The 20,224-nt window shown below is 36.8% G+C and overlaps 1 protein-coding gene across 1 annotated transcript; it reads left to right on the top strand.

Moving 5' to 3' along the window:
- The first annotated feature begins 10,922 nt into the window (after nucleotides 1–10,922).
- LOC110599702 (mitogen-activated protein kinase 9) lies at nucleotides 10,923–20,018 on the top strand. Its single transcript, XM_021736239.2, has 11 exons — nucleotides 10,923–11,382; nucleotides 12,333–12,741; nucleotides 12,817–12,944; nucleotides 13,123–13,182; nucleotides 15,027–15,176; nucleotides 16,172–16,327; nucleotides 16,440–16,577; nucleotides 16,668–16,741; nucleotides 18,538–18,639; nucleotides 18,834–19,047; nucleotides 19,619–20,018. Exons 1-11 carry the CDS (start codon nucleotides 11,080–11,082, stop codon nucleotides 19,691–19,693), a joined length of 1,809 nt encoding a protein of 602 aa, XP_021591931.1. The 5' UTR covers nucleotides 10,923–11,079; the 3' UTR covers nucleotides 19,694–20,018.
- The last annotated feature ends 206 nt before the right edge of the window (nucleotides 20,019–20,224 follow it).

The following is a 20,224-nucleotide window of genomic DNA, read 5'->3' as shown; positions in this document are numbered from 1 at the left end:
TGCCGGAGCTGATGGACCTTCACCTCTGTATCCTGCTGATGAAGAGGCTGACCCTCTCCCTCTGCCTCTGCCACTGGCCTGTGTTGCGGCTGGAGCTACTGGCTGCACCACACTGCCGAAGGCTGTCTGCTGAGACGGTGCTGCAAAGGCTGCTCTAGGACAATCTCGAGCCAAATGACCCGCCTGTCCGCATCTGAAACATGTGTTTGTCCCTGCCAGACATACTCCCTTGTGTGGTCTCCCACATCTCATACATGCTGTAACCTCTGCGCCAGAGCTTGAGCCACTGCCTAAACCCAGACCTGACTTGATCTTGTTCCAGAACTTATTCTTCTTAGATTTTCTGTGGCCTCTGTCCCACTTCTTACTGCCTGCAACTGCTGCACTCAGAGAAGAAGAGTCTAACCTTTCCCCACCTGGGGTCTTGGAACCAGAAGACTGTGCCACTGACTGTTTTACCTTCCCCTCAACGATAGCACTAGCCTCCATTCTCCTAGCCATATCCACTATGGCATGGAAACTCTCCCTCTCTGCTGACTGTATCAAAGAGGAATACCTGGAGTGCAGCCTCATAATATATCTCCTTGACTTCTTTTGATCTGTGTCCAAATTCTGCCCAGCATATGGCAACAACTCCAGGAACCTGTCTGTGTACTCCTCCACACTCATCTGTTCAGTCTGCCTCAACTGTTCGAATTCTATCATCTTCTGCTCTCTAGAGCTCTCAGGGAAAGCCCATCCTGTAAACTCATTTGCGAACTCCTCCCAGGACATACTGTCCGCTCTCGGGTCCACATAGTTCTTAAACCAACCACGTGCCTTCTTGCACTCCAGTGTGAACCCAGCCATCTGAATGGCTCTACTGTCATCAGCCCCTATCTCATCTGTAATAGTCTTGACCCTGCTCAGATACTCAAATGGGTCATCGCCTGCTCTGTACTGAGGAGCACCCAACTTCATGTAATCGGTCATCTTGACCTTGCTCCCTTCAGATGAGGTAGGTTTGGGTACTTGTGTTTCCGGGACAGTAGGTACTGGTGGTGGTGGAGGTGCAACATCCCCTGGGGTAGGGTTTGCTGTACTGGTATAGGGAGGTGGAGGTGGGTACATGGGGTACTGAGAGTATGGTGGGTAGTAAGGTGGGTATGGCATATGTGAAGGATAAGGGCTAAAACTGGGGTAATCCGATGTACCTCCCATCGAATACCCTGGATGGTGTGAATAGGGTGGGTAGTGATGTGGCTGGACATAACTCGAGGCCTGAGTGCCTCCTTCTGATTCTCCCATGCCCTCTTCCGGCATGCTCACACCGAGACTGCCATCCCTCCTCTGATCTACTTCCATATCCTCAGACATTCCTCCCTGCACTGTTCCCCTTACCGATCTGCTTCTACCCAGATCCAAAGACCTTCTAGGGTCTCTAGCTACTCTGTCTCTGTTGGACCTACTGGACATTGCTCTAGGCAATGCTGGAGGACGGGCATCAGCGCCCTCGTCCTGAGGTGGCACTCCAGTCAATCGTGCAGATCGACGAGTTCCTCTCATTCTATCTTCTGAAAAACAGCACATAGTATAAGCAATCATTAGCATCATATGGTTCATGTGGAAACACATGAACCCTCATCACATACATAGCATCATATCATAGCATTTATGCACATGCATATCATCATGGCATATCATATCATCATATAGACAGGACTCTACATCCTATCCTAGTGGACATGATTTTCCTAGTGTGCTTGACCTTCTAGAACATCTATGAGCCCGACACACTAGGTCCGACCATATGAACCTAGGGCTCTGATACCACTCTGTAACGACCCGGAAATCCGACCCGTAACCGGCGCTAGGATCCAGATCGGCTTAAGGCCGCCGGGACTCGTAGCAAGCCTACATACCTCCTGTAAACCTGTGGAATCCCATACATAACAACATATACATGATCTGTAAAAATTTTTCTTTTCTCTTATCCAAGCAAAACCTGTGCATGCACAAAATCATACATAAACCCCACACTGGAGTCCTCATCAAATACTCCAATGGGGTATCATCATCATACATATCAGCTTGGATAATCATGGTCATTAACATCATTACTCATTAAACACTCTGAACATAATGGGGATTCACACACCTCTAGGTCAAGCACTACTATAATCCTCAATACATCATCGAATCATTCATTACATTACATGGTCATAAATACTCATTACATCATGTTCATGTCCACTACTATCTATTACAACATACATGACTTAACTTCACTCTAGCCGACTTCCTGATCTATCCTGTACCTGCAACTCTGGGGATAAAGGGAGTGGGGTGAGCTACTAGAGCCCAGTGAGCAGAATAATAAAACATCAATTTAAATCATGCTTTCATGTATGCGCCATAACACAAACATTTCACAACAAGGATGAACTTGTCACCATTTAGCCCCTATCTTTCTTACTTATACATGCCGGGGGCGTAGAGCCGTAGCAGGCATAATCTGTCATAGTGCCAGGGGCGTAGAGCCGTAGCAGGCACACCTGGACTCACATAGGCTATCATGACATACAAGGGCTAATGGATCATTCAACATTCATCCACATCAACAACAAAGTATGCAATGCAACATATTCGTGAATTCTAATGCAAACAACCTAATATATCTCATGGCATTCATGATGCGTGAATCATGCTAAAACATTTCATTAATTTGCTTTAAAACTTAAAGTTTATTCCACTCACCTCTGGCTAGCTCTGAAGAGACTCTGAAGCAGCTGGCTCACTGCTGGGGGTCTCGGTTCCTCGGGTCCGAACCTACACAGGTAGACTCAAATGAGGGACCAAACATACATGAATATGACTCTAAAATACTCCCCAAAAACCCCCTAAAACATCCTGAAAACATCACATGAAAACATGCAAGAAATGGCTGAACAGGGCACTTTCGGCGGCAGGTTCGGCGGCCGAAAGTCCCTCTGCAGCCGAAAGTCATGCAGGTTCGGCGGCACTTTCGGCGGCCGAACCTCCCAGACAGAGACGAAACTTGAGTTTCGGGGGCAGGCTTCGGCAGCCGAAACTGCCTCCACAAGGGGGTTCGGCGGCCGAAAGTCACTTCGGCGGCCGAACCTGAGTTTCTGCCGAAGGGCAGAAACTTGGCTCCCTTGTGTCCACAGCCTCCAAAACGCCTCAAAACATGCATAAACTTGTTTCTACACATGCATACACATCATACATCACACCTAGGGGTCTCAAACTATAATATACCCCAACTACAACACTTCAAACAACACATTTCCAACATACATTGTTCAAATCACAACATAAACCCATAAACCTAACAACAAGCCTAAACATGCATTCTACCCCATCAACTTGCATAAAACTTTCATAAAACATAAGAGAAGCATAGATCGAAGCTTACCTCTTGAAGATCGAGAGGAAGAACGACCCTAGCTCGGAAAATGGAGGGATTTAGCTCCAAGACTTCCAAGCTCCAAACTTGCTTAACAACACTCAAAAACTTTTGTGGAACCTTAAAACTCAAAGAAAATGGTGGGGATTGAAGAAAAAACACAAGATTTGGGAGAAGGAGGTCGGAAGCTTGCTGTGGCTGAAAATGGGAGAAAACTCTCCCATTTCGGCTAAGTGCCCCTTTTATAGGTGGCTGGCCAGGCCACGTTCGGGGGCCGAAAGTGCCTCCGCATGCATGCAAGGTTCGGCGGCCGAACCTGCATTTCCCTCACTCAAATTTTCGGGCGCCTAAAGTCCCTCCGAAAGCATGCATGTTCGGCGGCCGAACTTCAAAGTTCGGCGGCCGAACCTGGGTTTTCCTCCAAAGATTTTTCATGCAAAAACTCATTTAATTTCTTACTTAAAAACATGAAATACATGAAAACATTTCATAAAATCATAGTTTTACCCTTCTAGAGGTTTCCGACATCCGAGGTCCCACCGGACGGTAGGGATTCCGATATCGGAGTCTAGCCGGGTATTACAATATTGGTATCACAGCAAAGTTCGACCATGGCAGATAACCAAGAGGCACGAGTTGCTGCCATTGAGGCATCTTTGGCAGAATTGAGGAAAATGATCGAACAGCTGACCCTGCACTAGGGAATCCATCAACCCACCACTGCCGCATACCTCCAGCCAATCGCCAATCCTATGTTCATCAATCCTATGCCTGCAAATCCCCATCAGAATTATTAGGAAGGTTACAAGATCAAGATAAACCTTCAAAACTTTTTAGGTTCATTGGATGTGGAATTTATTATTAATTGGCTGGCAGAGGTTGAACGTTTTTTCGAATCTATGAACATGGAAGAGGATCGCAAGGTTCCAATTTTCTCCTATAAGTTAAAAGGGGGTGCAGCAGCCTGGTGGAATTTGATTCAAAATGAACGCTATCGAAGGAGGCTGGAACCCATACGAAACTGGGTGTTGATGAAGCAGATGATTGAACAATGATTCTTGCCTAGTGATCATGCTTAAGTTTTGTATAACCGGTATCATGACTATGTATAGGGGAATCGAAGGGTGGATGAATATACCGAGGAGTTCTTGAGATTGCAGGCGAGTTGTGAAAACTATGAGAACGAAGTCCAGCAGGTTGCTCATTATCAGAGGGGCCTGAATCACGAAATTCGTTGTATGATGGGAGTAGCTGTAATTTTCACCTTGGAAAACGCTATTGAGATGGCAAAAAGGGCAAAAGAGTGTGTTGATTGGCAGCCATGACAGAAGTATAACTAGAATTTTAATTACAGAAATTTTGGTTCGACAGGGACGCAGCAATATAGAGGCAATTACAGCGGACAACCTTCTAAGGTTGTAAATTCTGGCAATCCTCAGAATACCATGGAAGAAAGAAGAGACAATAAGGGAAAGGTAGTCACCACTACAGCAGACAAAGGAGGCAGAATCAATCCTTATCAAAAGCCAACGGGAGACATATGTTACCGCTGCAGGCAACTTAGTCATCAATCAAATAATTGTCCAGAACGTATAGGAGTTAACACTGACCGCCGACAGGTTAATATAGTTGAGCAGGTGGCTGAAACTAATGAGGAAGTAGATGACGATGAAGGATCTATTACTGGTTCTAAAGATGAAGTCACCTATGTGGTGAAGAAAATCTTATGCTCAACAAAACAGGAGGATGAGAAGTAAAGGAGGAGGATTTTCCAGGCAAAGTGTCGAGTAGGAGAGGCAATTTGCAGGCTAATTATAGATAGCTGCAGTTGTGAGAATCTGATAGCTAAGCAATTGGTGAAGAAATTGCAGTTGCCTATACAGCTGCACCCTTCACCATACAAAGTCGGATGGATTAAGGAAGGTTCGACAATTGAGGTCAATAAAATCTGTAGCGTGCCTATCTCAATCGATAACTCTTATACTGAACTTGTTAATTATGATGTTGTGGATATGGATTGCTGTGAAATTTTGCTAGGTCGCCCTTAGTAGTTCGATGTTGGTGCTTTGCACAAGGGGAAGGATAATTCATACATGTTCACGTGGAATCAAAAGAAGATTATTATCTTGCTTTCTGGTTCTGTGAAACATTCTAAAGTGGAAGGGAAGAATGCAGTTGTTGTTTCCACGGAAGTGCAGAGGCTATCAGGCGCAGTTGAGAAATATGAAGGCACACTAACTTTATTAGTGAGAGCAAAAGATATAATGGAGGATGCACCATCTTTATTACCACCCGTCAAAGAATTGTTGAAGGAGTTTCCTAAGATAGTGGAGGAATCATCCAAGCTTCCACCTCTATGGGATATCCAACATTAGATTGATCTCATTCCTGGATCAAAATTACTAAATCTGCCTCATTACAAGATGAGTCCAAAGGAGAGTGAAATCCTCCAAGAACAGGTTGAAGAATTACTGAAGAAGGGGCATATTCGGGAAAGCATTAGCCCCTGCGGAGTACCTACCCTATTAGTTCTAAAGAAAGATGGGACTTGGAGAATGTGCGTGGATAGCAGGGCCATCAACAAAATTACAGTTTAGTATCGATTTCCTATTCCATGATTGGATGACATGCTGGATCAGTTATCCGGGTCTAAAGTCTTCTCTAAAATCAACCTCAAAAGCGGCTATTACCAAGTTGATCAAGGAGGGAGATGAATGGAAGACCGCCTTCAAGACTAAGGAAGGCTTGTATGAGTGGCTGGTTATGCCCTTTGGTTTGACGAATGCACCCAGCACTTTTTATGCGATTCATGAACTAGGTTTTGTGTCCTTTCTTACGCAAATTTTGGTTGTTTATTTTGAAGACATCTTGATTTTTAGTCACAGCGAAGAAGAACATCTGCAGCATCTTCGTCAAGTCATGATAGCCTTGCAAGAAAGTGAGCTGATTATTAATCTTAAGAAGTGCATTTATATGATGGAGCATGTTCTGTTCCTGGGATTTGTTGTTAGTGTAGAAGGGATACATGTTGATAAGAAGAAGGTAGAAGCAATATCCAAAACTATTTCTGAAGTTCGCAGCCTTCATGGCCTTGCTACTTTATATCGATGGTTTATCATAAATTTCAGCAGCATCGTTGCCCCTATCACAGATTGCTTGAAGAAAGAGAGTGTAGAAATTTGCTTGGACTGACACTACCAAAAATAGCTTTGAAGAGATTAAAGATAAGCTTACTTCTGCCCCTATTCTTGCTCAACCTAATTTTGATAAATTGTTTGAGGTTGAATGTGATGCTTGTGGAGTTGGGATTGGTGGTGTGTTGTCACAGTCTAAAAGGCCTATTGCTTTCTTTAGTGAGAAATTAAATGAAGCTAGGAAAAAGTGGTCCACATATGAGCAGGAGTTATATGCAGTATTCTGGGCTTTTAAAACTTGGGAGCATTATCTGATGGGACGAGAGTTTATTATTCACACAGATCATCAATCTTTGATCTATTTTAAAACTCAAAAACATGTGAATAAGATGCATGTTTGATGGGCATATTACTTTGGAGCCTTTCATTATGTCATCAAACATAAGGCTAGCCATAGTAATAAGGTGGCAAATGCTTTGAGTAGGAGGGCTACTCTGTTGATTACAATTAATCAGGAGGTTGTAGGTTTTGAATTCCTGAAGGATTTGTAGGCTACAGATGATGACTTTGTTGATATATGGGCTAGAGTCCAGACTCACCAGCTTGTTGATGGATTCTTGATACATGATGGCTTTCTTTTTAAGGATAACAGGTTATTCATCCCTCAATCTTCTTTGCGAGAAAAGCTTATGCGGGAGGTCCATGGAGGAAGTTTGAGTGGTCATTTGGGGCGTGACAAAACTATTGCTGGGTTGGAGGAGCGTTTTTACTGGCCACAACTAAAAAAGGATACGGTTCGGATGGTCCAGAAGTGCCCAATTTGTCAAACTCAGAAGGGACATTCGCAGAATACAGGCTTATACACTCCACTACCTATTCTAGCACATCCTTGGGAGGACTTGTCTATGGATTTTATTCTTGGTCTTCCACGTACTCAACGTGGATCTGATTCCATTTTTGTTATTGTTGACAGGTTCTCCAAAATGGCGCATTTCATTTCTTGCAAGAAAACTAATGATGCTTCTCATGTGGCAAGACTATTTTTTCAGGAGGTTGCTTGCTTACATGGCGTCCCTAAGACCATTACTTCTGATAGAGATGTGAAGTTTCTAGCTCATTTCTAGGTGACTTTATGGAAACATTTTGAAACTGAACTTTAATACAACAGTGCTGCCCATCCCCAAACTGATGGACAAACTGAAGTGGTGAACCGCACGTTTGGCAATCTTCTACGCTGCATCTGCAGTAACAAGAAAACTGCTTGGGATTTTGCTCTTGCCTAAATAGAATTTGCTTACAACAGTGTTGTCCACAGTTCCACATAGATGTCACCATTTGCTGTTGTGTACAGAAAAGTCCCAGCGCATACAGTTGATTTTATTGCCCTCCCACAGGTTCTCACAACAGTATTGCAGCAAACAACGCAGCAAAGCAACGCGTGGATGTTTTCAAATAGGTCCAACAATGCCTTACAGAAGGCAATGAAAAAATATAAAGGTACAACTGATAAACATAGGCATTTCAAGTCTTTCAATATCGGTAACCAAGTTATAGTGTATTTACGCAAGGAGCGTGATGGAGGACGGAAAAAGCTTGACGCCAAGAAGATTGGTCCATTCCGAATCATTCAGAAGACCAATGACAATGCCTATGTTCTTGACCTTCTAAATGAGATGAAAATTTTCAAGACGTTTAACGTGGCGGATCCATTTTAGTACTACCTTGCTGATGACAACTAGAGGTCGAGTTCGTTACAAGTGGAAGGGAATGACACGGAGCAACTAGCTATGGACTTTACGGCAGACTTGGACCGAACCTAACTTTTGCTGCCGACGTCTGATGGAGACCCACGATAATTTTTTGGAAAGGAAATTTTGAGATGCACGACTTTCAAAAGTGTGATGAAGGCCACAGGTCTGGTCACAAAGTTCGAGGTGAAAATTTTATCGTTTAGGGGTCAATTTTCCATTTTAATTAATTTTTTTGGATATTTTTATAATTTTGCATATTAGGGTTTTTTTTCTATTATAAATAGCATTTCCTTTGCTGTTTGAGACTCACTTTTCAATCTTTCAAGAATTTCAATAAGACTTTTCGACTTCTAGTTTCTTGTTTTTTTTATATCGTTTTAGCTAAATGATATTAGTTAAAACTCTTGATAGAGTCTAATCAATTGTTTATCAATTGTGCTTCAATCCAAAAGTCTAGAAAAAAGAGTGAAGTTAATAATTTAAATTGTTTGAATACTTGAAGACAAACATGATTTAAGTATGGGAGAATTTGATAGAGCATAAATTTAGCATATATGCATATAGATTTCGTTTCTATTGTACATGCAGAGCAATTCTTACTATTCCTTTTAGCAGCAATAGTTTTAGTAATTGGCCAAATGTCGGTCTTAGCATAAAAAATGACATTAGAGTTTTCATCAAACTTAGGTCGTGCAGTTGCACAAAGGAATAATATTTTGAAAATAAACCTCTTGCTTTTGCATTTTTGCAAAGGTTCTTATTCATTTGATACAATGTAGAATTTTTTAGTTTCTTTGTACATATAAACCACTTCTCATTAATGTGAATAATAACTTGTATGTTACCGAAAGAAGGTTTAGTATTCATTGTATCAATCATTAAAAAACAAAATTGCATTATGCTTATTTTGTGAATTAATCCTTGCGTTTTGCTAAATTGTATAAGCTAACTTGATAGAAATAGAAAATGTGATTCTAAGCTTATTTAATTGCGCGAAGATAAAGAACATTGCTATTGAAAATTTGATAGAAATAAATATGTGGTCATATTAAAAGATTTGAAGAGATTGATTATTAAATTGCAAAATTAAGACTATAATTTATTTTGAGTGCATTTTGATTAAAACTTGTAAATAATGATTTTTTTTATAAATGGAGATCGGGAGAGTAGAATCTGAAATCTCTCAGATTTATTCAGAAATATTTACCATTAAATTAAATCCGTGAGTGCCGTAAATAATGATATTTACCTCCAATTTTAAATTTAAATTTTAAAAAACTTTTAACGCTATCTAAATTGTGCTCCATCCAATACGTTATTTTTTAAAAAAAAATTAAATTTAAATATTTAAAATATTAATCAAATAATAATTTATTTTAAATAATAATTTAAACACATAATTTTAAATGATTTATTTTAAATTTTTTAAATAATAATTTTTAATTTTACTTTTAGTTTTTGATGTAATTGTAAACAATACTTTAAATTAAAACTTTTATTGATTTGTAAAATAAAGATGTTAATTGAATATATATCTCTTCGTAAATAATATGTTTATTTTTCAATTTCCAAATATCTATAAATTAAAAATATAATTATTATTTAAAAGTATACACACAAACTTGAAGAAAAGGTTCAACTAAAAAGCCTTAAATTGGGAGGTGGAGATGTGGACAAGATGAGATTGGCGTAGAGAATAATTTCTTGAAGCAATAAAATAGTATGAGAAGAAGCAACCGCGTCCACGTCTGATTGGCAGAATAATTAACTGAATTTATAATGGCTGAACGATAATAATTTTAAAAAAATTACAATTTAATCCTTATAATATAAAATAATAATTCAAATATCCATCATATTTTAAAATGTAAATTTTTTAAATTTTTTAAAATAGATTAAATAATAAAATTTTTAATAATAAATTTTTTTGAAATAATTAACTTATCAACATGATAGTAGTCAAACACTTTTTACTGGTTACCTTTTTATAATTTAATCTCTTAAATATACTAACTATTAAAATATATTTCTTAATTTTAGTTTAAAAATAAATTAAGTTCAAAAATACAATTTCCTTAATAAAATAATTATTTTGTAATTTCATCATTAACAAATTAAATTATAATAATCTAATTCATCGTATCTTATTATTTTTATAATAATTTAATTTTCATAATTTTAAGTTTATAATTATTTATCTCTTAAATTTAAATGAGAAATTAATGATAAATATAAATAATTTAATAATAAAATATATTCACTTATCTTATAATTTTTATAATTTTTTACTTTTATTTATTTATTTCAAAATTATTATTCATTTCATTTTTAACATTATGTAACAGATAAATTAATTTTTATAATATTATTTATTCTATTTTTTTAAATAATCTTTTATTAATTATTTTTTTATAAATAAATATTTAAAATATTTTTTAATATTTAATAAAATTTAATATATGAGTATAATTAAAAAATTACTTTTTTAATATATGTGAAAAATAAAGTATTTTATTAATTTGTTTGTAAGAGGATTAAATTTTATGTTTATTATATTTTAGGGATTAAATTGTAAAATGGAGAAATAATATATTTAAAAAAATATATTATAGAAAGAAAGCAAGGAAAGAGAGAGACATGCAAAGAATATAAAACTGAAGCAATTAGATGGAGAAAATGGCAAATCCATACCCAAAAAAGGAAGCCATAAACCAAAAATACAGAGAAAATAGTGAGGTGGGCAAATGCTAGAATCGAGTGGCTGTGGATTAAGGAGCCTGCGATTTATATGGGGAGCGGAACTTTTGTGGACGGCGTTCGTCGTTGGTTTCAACGCCGCAACACTTCTGCATCGTCATCATCTGCCAGTAATAATTTTGTGAATGGTGCAGATACTGATCTCAGTGGACACCCACAATCATCTGCTACTAGTGTGCATGAAAGGGGAAGAAAGGAAGAGGGTGGTGAGCTGGAGAATCAGTTGACTGTTATTGAAGATTTTGATTTCTCTGGATTAAAGCACATTAGAGTACCCAAACGAAGTACCCATTTTGCTTTTGGCTCTACTACTACCATCGGTCCACCCAAGAAGGTAAAAAAAGAAGTAGAGATCTTTTGATCTTGGGTAATTTTTGTTTTAATTTTTATGCTTCATTTTAAATTTATTGTGTTAGGTGATCTGTATTTTTTCCTTTCTCTGTTTTGATAGTTGTACTTAGCCAAAAAGTCAATTAAAATCTGGGTTTTGTTCGGCTGCAGTAAGTATGCCAGGAAAGTGCCAAATCTAACATGGTTACTTCTAGGCAATGCAAATTCAGGACAAAATGAAACTGACTTTCTGCTTATTATCTTTGGTCAACTAAAATTTCGTCCAAACTATGATAAAGTTTTTGATTTTGAAGAATTGAAGGCAAATAATTTTGTAACTTTTTCTTCAATTAATGGGTTTCAGTGGATGTTAAAAGATGTAACTTTTTATTATTGTGTTCAAATGAATGGCATGTCAACGAGGATTAGAGCTATGGGCTGCTGATTCTTAATGCCAAAAAGAGACTTAAAGAATGGTGATAGGTGTAATTATGTTTTTTGGTTCTACTTTTTAATTTTCTCATCCATTTGGGGAGATCACTACATGGATGGCAGGCAAAAAGTTCTTCTTTACTTTCCTTTGGTCGAAACTCAATGGATACTTGTAATGTTTTCTCATTAGTTTCATGTGGATTATAGAATCTTGTGCAAAAAGTCTTGAGAGGATGGATCTATCTGGAATAAGAAGTTTCAAATGTCATCTCGAGTGTATCTACTAGATCTTGTTTCTGTTACTGCTACCGGGGTCTTAAAGGATGGGGTTTCTATCTTAACCTCTCTTTCACAGATTACAATTGGTTGGGTGTTTACCAACAAATGATGTTATTGTATGAAACATCCAATGATATTTCCTTTGCATTTGCTCCCGCTCCCTCCACTCTGTATCTCATATTCTCATTGTGACATTTTGCAGTTTGAAGTTTATATTGGCAGAGATTGTGATTCTTTTTGCAGGGTTCTGCTGAAGCAGAATTCTTCACCGAGTATGGAGAGGCAAGTAGATATCAAATACAAGAAGTCGTTGGGACAGGCAGTTATGGTGTTGTTTGCTCTGCAATTGACACTCATACTGGAGAAAAGGTTGCAATCAAGAAGATTAATGATGTTTTTGAGCATGTTTCTGATGCCACACGTATTTTGAGAGAAATTAAGCTTCTTCGGTTGCTTCAACATCCTGACATTGTAGAAATAAAGCATATCATGCTTCCTCCTTCACGTAGAGAATTCAGAGATATCTATGTTGTTTTTGAGTTGATGGAATCTGATCTTCACCAAGTAATTAAGGCAAATGATGATCTTACTCCTGAACATTATCAGTTTTTCTTGTACCAGCTTCTTCGTGGCCTGAAATATATACATACAGGTTGGTGCCTCTCAGTGTCCTTTGAGTTTTTATGGCTCTCCTGATGGGTAATTCAGTTTTCTGGTTTGGTTGCAGCCAATGTGTTTCATCGAGATTTAAAGCCAAAGAACATTCTTGCTAATGCCGATTGCAAACTGAAGATATGTGATCTTGGTCTTGCTCGAGTATCTTTTAATGATGCCCCTTCAGCTATTTTTTGGACTGTATGTTCCGTCATGGAATCATTAATTCTCTCTCTCTCTTTTTGTTAATTTTGCTTCTTTTCTTTATAATACTTGGTTTAATTAGTTTAAGGTATTTGGAATTTACGAGAAGCAAACTTCTAAAGAATTACTGTCTAACTAAAACTTATTCTTTTCCCTATTTTTCAATTTTATCAAGGACTATGTAGCAACCAGGTGGTATCGTGCGCCTGAACTTTGTGGCTCTTTTTTCTCTAAAGTAAGTGGTTTCACAGACTTATTTTGTTTTACTGTTCTGCTTCCTATTATTGGGATGTCTTAAGATATGTAAAAGATGCAATGTTGCTTCTGATTATTGGGTGGTTAAAATGGGAGATTTTCTTGCACTGGTTTCTTCCGGTCCATTTATGAATTTTTCCTTGTTCATGGGACCTCATATGTGTACATCTGTGTAGACATGCATATTTGTGTCTATAAGGGAAAGAGAGAGAGAGTGAGCTATTTGGTGAAAATGTCATAAGAAACCAATGAGGTCTGCTTACAAAAAGTTTTTCGACAAGGATAAAGTCTGAATGCTTGTTGAAAAAAATTGATATAGCTAGTAAATCTAACCCTAACCAGGTTGTCTATTTGACAAGAGAATAGTGAACAGAGATCAAAGAGATAAAAAGATCTAGAAAAATGTCTATATTTTGGTTACACAACCAGGAAAAATTTTTATTCTCAGAATTTCGTTTCTAATCAAACATTATGACTCTATTATTAGCATAAAATCTTACTAGAATAAAGTTACAAGCATTAAGCTCTAGTGGAATAAGGTCTTGAACATAAAAACCTAATAGAATTGAGTCAAGATTTAAACCATTATAAATAAAGTATACCAGAATCAAGAAAAAGAAAACCAAAAACCCAATAGAATTAGGTCCTGAGCAAAATAACATGGTCAACAACAAGTAACCCTAAATTCTACTGTAGTATGACACACTACAGTAGCAAGAAAATTACACATCAGAAATTTGTTTTTGAATTTTCTTTTAACTCGGTTTTACTGTTATAGAATTGTATTTTTGAAATTCATTTGTCATTATTTTAAAAGATTTCTTTATAATCTTGTGTCTATGTTATAGATTCTTGCAAAAGATCCTGTCACAGGTATGTTGACAGGAAATTCTATCTCTGAGGCCGAAGCCTTTGACTTTCCATGATTGCCTCTTCGCCCTATGATGAATGTTAGAACTGAACTCAACGGAGGGAGCTCACTACCTCAGACTCCTTGGAGAGAGCCTTAAATCTCATAATATTAGAATAAATTTCTTGATTGCCTTTTATTGAAATTGGAAACTCCTTATATAGAGATTACATAAGCTGATCACTCTATCCTAAGAAGAGTTGTGCTAAAACATAAATTCTTACTGATCCTAATCTGATAAAAAGATAAATCCTAATCTGCTGTAATGATAAACTTTAATCCTAATCTGATAAAATGATAAATCCTAATCTGCAAAATGATAGATCCTAATCTGCTGTAACGATTACTTCAATCCACTGAATAATAACTCTACTCTAATAATTGCTAACCAGACGTATCTTTTCAACTGCAACCAGCTTCATTATTTCCCTGCTGTCCACGTCTCTTGTATGCTTGACCCACAAATGCATCTCTAACAGTCTACTATTGGGCTTATCCCCTAAATAAATATTAGGAGTTAACAAGTTCCACTTCCGCTCTATTTTTTTTTTTTTCTGGTGAGATAGGTGGTAATAACTATTGTTGAATTTATTGTTGTATTTATTGAATTAGAAAGATGTTGCCTAGTCTGGATGTTTGGCCCAATTGATACGATATTGCAGCATTATTTCAGAGTACATTGGCATCTAATATTTCCTATCCAAAGAATGTAGTTTAGATTTATGTTCTTTTTCTAGGTGTCCCATTTTGTGAACTTTGATGCATTGATAAGTGCCAGCAGTTAAATTTAAATTATATATTCTCATCTTTTATTTTTACTTAACTTTACAGATCCATTTTTCTTTAATTTGTATGATTTTGTTCAAAATCTCTAAGGAAATATTTATAGTTTGAAATTCCTTCATCTTTTGCAGTACACCCCTGCAATTGATATTTGGAGCATAGGATGCATATTTGCTGAAATGCTTACAGGAAAACCATTGTTTCCTGGGAAGAATGTGGTGCATCAATTGGATCTCATGACTGATTTGCTTGGCACTCCTCCTCCTGAATCCATTGCAAGAGTCAGTATTCTGTCCTCCTAGGTTTTTATATTCTCTCATCAGTATGAAACTCCATTGTAGAGCTAAGCAAACACCTCCTAAAGTTAAATTTAAGGGGCATGCTTAGTTTCAGAAAACAATTTTGTAATCCATTTTTAGTTTTCCAATTAAACTGCTTAGTTTTAGAAGAATATATTTTTCTACTCCTGATATTTAGTTTTCATTTTCAGTTGGAAAACAAGAATTCATCTATTTTTGTCTTACTCATTGTTAGTTTTCTGTGCTAAATTTACGGCTTGCTTCAGCATGAGATCACTAAAATGGTAGTCAAATGTTATAAGAAAAATATTTACTGAGTGGTGCTCAAGTCCCTTCCACGGTTCCACCAGAAATGGTGGATGTAAAATGGGTGGGTGGGGTTTATGGAAGGGGCCAGGCTACTTCTATTAATACAGCCTAACCTTTCTGGGCCTGGCCTCCCCATTGATAAGAAAATTATAAGGTGGTGCAAGTGGTGGAGAAATAATGGTTGTGGACTTGTGGTGTTGATGTGTGGTGGTCATGCTGCCGGTATGTTGTGGTAGTGCCAGTGGTAGTGGTGGTCATGCTAGTGGTGGTGTTGTGGTTGCTTGGTGGAGATGATGATGTAGTAAAAGGAATGAATGTGTGGATCATAAATGTGAAACATCTGGAATGGATGTTGAGTTTTGTAAGGGTAACAAGGAGACAATATGTTTCAGTTGTCTTGTTGTTGTGTTTTTGGAAAACTGGATGATACTCAGCTTCCCTATTTTCTACCTGGAGATTATTGCTTTCCAAATAGAAGCCTGAGTTTTGTGCTTATTCAGTTGCTTTTTTTGGGAATGTAGGCATAGTTTACTAGGACTGAATAGCCCTTTCTTATTATTGAGTCTTTTCCAGTAAATTGTCCTCTGTATAGTTTTGGAAGTGCATTTCACATTTTGCTGTTCTGGTTTTACCTTATATTGCTTTCCCCCCTCTATTGACGATGACAGATTAGGAATGAAAAGGCAAGAAGGTATCTTAATAACATGCGGAAGAAACTACCAGTTCCATTCTCACAGAAGTTCCCTAATGTAGATCCGTTGGCTCTGCGCCTGCTTGAACGCCTACTTGCATTTGATCCTAAAGATCGTCCAACAGCTGAAGAGGTACAAATGATTCGATAAATAATGTCTCAAAATTTAGAATAGAGATGTGCAAAGATGCCAGTTGTAAAGGAATCATGATGACTCCTAATATAGGATCTTGCAAGTCTTGCAGGCATTAGCTGATCCTTATTTTCATGGTTTGTCAAATGTCGATCGTGAGCCATCCACTCAACCCATTTCAAAACTGGAGTTCGAGTTTGAGAGAAGGAAATTGGCAAAAGATGATGTGAGAGAATTGATCTACAGAGAGGTTTGGGTTTAGCACTTAATATGTGCTTTATGTTGTATTGTTTGTCCTTCATGCATCACTATGCTAATGAAATTTTGTTTTCATAAACAGATACTGGAATATCATCCTCAGATGCTTGAGGAGTACCTTCAAGGTGGTGAACAAACAAGCTTTATGTACCCAAGGTAGGGTAGTGGTCTACAACCTAACCTCCAATTTTAAGTTGCTAACCTCTAGTGCAAATTATTGTTAAGATGAAAAATACTCTTGCTTTATTCAGGATCCAATTTATACATAAAACAATAGAAGTAAATGTCCTAGTAGTATTATGATCTGGTCAAACTAAAACTGCTAGTCATATTAACTCCTTGTAAAGTTTTACATTGCATTTATGTGTTTAGCGTTTGGCTAATGTATTACAGGCTGCCATATGCCAACCGCCAACATGCCCAAAAACTGCAAATTGTGGACCTCTATTATTAACTTGAGCATGATTTTATTATATATCCTAAGACCCAACCACCTGGTACTCTTCCTGGTGCAATGGCATGCAGATGGGCCAGGAATATATGGTTAAAGTTTGGCAACATCATAGTCTTTTCCCTCCTTTTCTTGAATATGCCAACAGCACATAAATTAGAAGACATGCACATTCATCCTTTTTTTTTATTTAATTCTGTTGATTTTGCAGTTTATTTATTGCTCTGTTTTATTATTAAATATTTAATATTTATATATAAAAAAATCATTCATTAAAAACCCAATAATGTATAAAGAAATCATTAGTATTGGTGCAAATCACATTTTATCAAATTTTTCACAAATAGGCACTAAAATTAACAACTTTGGAATGTGTGGGCTCGTGCGTGTATATGTGTGTATATATATCTTAATCAAAATAAATTTAGATAAATCAAGAATACCAATGAGTTTTGGCTTAGTTGAATTGGAGTTGTCTCTGAGATTGTGAGATCTTGAGTTTAAACCATAAAAGAAAATATTGTTATCAAACTTAAAGATGCAAACCAGACAATTGCAGGATAAATATACAATTAATATCTCCACATTAATAAAACCAAATACAACAAGATGGTTTGATCTTGTCTCATTTTATCTCACAATATGTGTTGCATGCACTCCCTAGCAAAAGTAACCTTTTTTTGGAAAATCATTTACACACCTGCAGCATCAATAGGCAATTTTCCTTGTTAAGCCAATAAAGTAGTTTTTTTTAAAATGTCTATGAGAATACAGAAACGATATTAGACAAACTCTTATATATACTGTTAGTGATTGGTAAATAAATGCAACTGAACAAGTATAGAATATTTGAAGAGAATGAAAGAGAACATGTTCCTGAATGAGGAAATGGGATTTGCAACATGTATCTACAGAATTATTTCCTTATTGCTAGTAAACACACACACACACACACACACACATATATATGCACACATATTTACGAGAGAGAGAGAGGAAGAGAATTATAATTTTTTTTATTCCCTGTAAATAATTAAAATTAGCTCCAACCATTAAAATTTTGAAGGTGAAAAATTTATGTGAACTTAAATGTTTAGCACATGTAATGATCATGATCGTTTATATATTTAAGTAAAAGTTTGATGCAAGTATTTTTGGACTTGGCAAGTATTCAATTAGATGAAAACTGCATTGTGAGTTTACTTATCTGTTATAAACTTTGCTCGCAAGCAGTCCATGAGTTTGTTATAGTTTGTCATAAACTGATAATATGTTTGCTTTAATTTCTTAGAAGAATTAAAATTCAACAGACCTATCCCACCAACTGCCAAAAAGTTCCTGAAGATTTGAACTTGGTTGTTAGTCTCTACTCTATACATGTCAACTATCAAATAAACAGATCATTACATTCAGCCAAAAATGATAAAAAAATGGAATGGGAATCTTTTGTTTTCTGCTATAATACAGTAACGTTGATGTTACTCTTTAATGTCAACTGCAGTGGCGTTGATCGATTCAAGCGGCAATTTGCACATCTTGAGGAGCATTATGGCAAAGGTGAAAGAAGCACTCCACTCCAAAGGCAGCATGCTTCCTTGCCTAGGTATGGATTGGACAATTTTTCTTTTGGATCTGTACAATTAGGCAAGATGGTTCAGTTTTCATTCCTGCTCTCAAATATATATTAATAAGAGTCACGATTCATGGTCTCAGCATGCAAAAGAAATGTGCCACTTGATCTGTTTTTCTTTGTATCATATATACACGAATATTCATGACATAAAACCTCTTCTTCAGGGAACGTGTTCCTGCTCCCAAGGAGGCAGCTTCTGAGAAAAACAATGATTTAGAGAGGGAAACTTCAACTTCTGGTGCAACTAATGGTCCAGGAAATGCAACGGCAACAGAGAACGGCTCTGCCAAAGGGAACCACTCTACTCGTAGCTTATTGAAGAGTGCGAGCATTAGTGCTTCCAAGTGTATAGGAGCGCAACCAGGAACAGATACAGAGGTAAATAACATCGTTTCATGTGTCATTATCATTCGGATTTGCAAATTCATATAAAAAGTAGGTGCATCTACACTCATTTAATTAGTTGATATAATAGTATCATATATTAGAGTATTTCAAGACATATTATGATGTGATATTTTGAACAGTTGACTGAGTAAAGACTTGTTTAGTTGCTAATAATGCCTGCCGAACTGTGTAGCAGACTACCAGTAGTTTCAAGAAAGGCTTAGGCTCTGTTTATTTCACCAAAAATATTTTTTATATTTTCTGACATTTAGGACACTAGAGAAAATTAATCAACTGAAAATATTTTTCGGATGAAAGGAAAAATTAAGTCATTTTTAAGAAAAATGATTTCCTTTTTCGGCATTCTTCGTTGACATTGTAAATCATTCTTGGTAGAGTATTAGATATATAATGTAATAAAAAAAGATTGAAGGGAAAGGACTGAATGCATTTGTTCCACTTGTTTGTGCTCCATAACGGACAACTAAACATTTGGTAAAATTCTGGTGGTTTCCTTGGGGCCTCCATTTAGATTCTAGTTTTTTTTTTTTTTTGGTTGCAGGATACAGTTGGTGAGGTAAGTGATGAGTCAGTCAACGTCGACTTGTCTCAGAAGGTTGCAACCCTCCATGCCTGAGAATTATCATAATCTCTTCTGGAGATTCAGATGGCTTAACCTCGTGGTCTGCCCATTTTCCTCCACTTTGTGATCAGAGGATGTTTCTCAGTGACCTACAAGGAGGATCACGTAGAAGGTAACATGACTTCGTTGGCACCTGTGTTGCTAAATTACAGTGAAGAGATGCTTTCTTGTTAATGGCTCCATCTGTAATCTTTTGTATCTGGGCACAGTATCTGTATTTTGGACAGACAGCATAGTAACTTTTTTCAGTGTGATGCCAGGAAAGAACAGTTTTGGTCTGAAGAGTGGTATTTTCTTAATGTAATGATTGTTTATAGGATATTTGGATTTATGCATTGTTGGATTAATCTTGGCTTAATATATATTTACATCCCATATTGAGATTAATCTATTTAGCATCTAAATTAAAATTACAATCTATTTGACATCTAAATTTATAAAAATTATAATAATCAAGTCCAAATTAATCATATTCTAAATTTTGCTAATTGTTTTATTAATTTTTATAAATTAACAAAGTTAGAT

This window comes from Manihot esculenta, chromosome 14 (assembly GCF_001659605.2).
Source record: "Manihot esculenta cultivar AM560-2 chromosome 14, M.esculenta_v8, whole genome shotgun sequence".
NCBI classification, from domain to species: Eukaryota; Viridiplantae; Streptophyta; class Magnoliopsida; order Malpighiales; family Euphorbiaceae; genus Manihot; species Manihot esculenta.
The sequence above is the reverse complement of the archived record's forward strand: the minus strand, read 5'-3'. Positions and strand labels throughout refer to the sequence as shown.

Bases quoted from the DNA above. Each gene is read 5' to 3' on its own strand.
- LOC110599702 (XM_021736239.2), top strand. From the start codon at position 11,080: ATGGGGAGCGGAACTTTTGTGGACGGCGTTCGTCGTTGGTTTCAACGC. The intron at 12,742-12,816 runs GTTGGTGCCTCT...GTTTGGTTGCAG, and splicing joins CCTGAAATATATACATACAG to CCAATGTGTTTCATCGAGAT. The intron at 16,742-18,537 runs GTAGGGTAGTGG...TGTCAACTGCAG, and splicing joins ACAAGCTTTATGTACCCAAG to TGGCGTTGATCGATTCAAGC.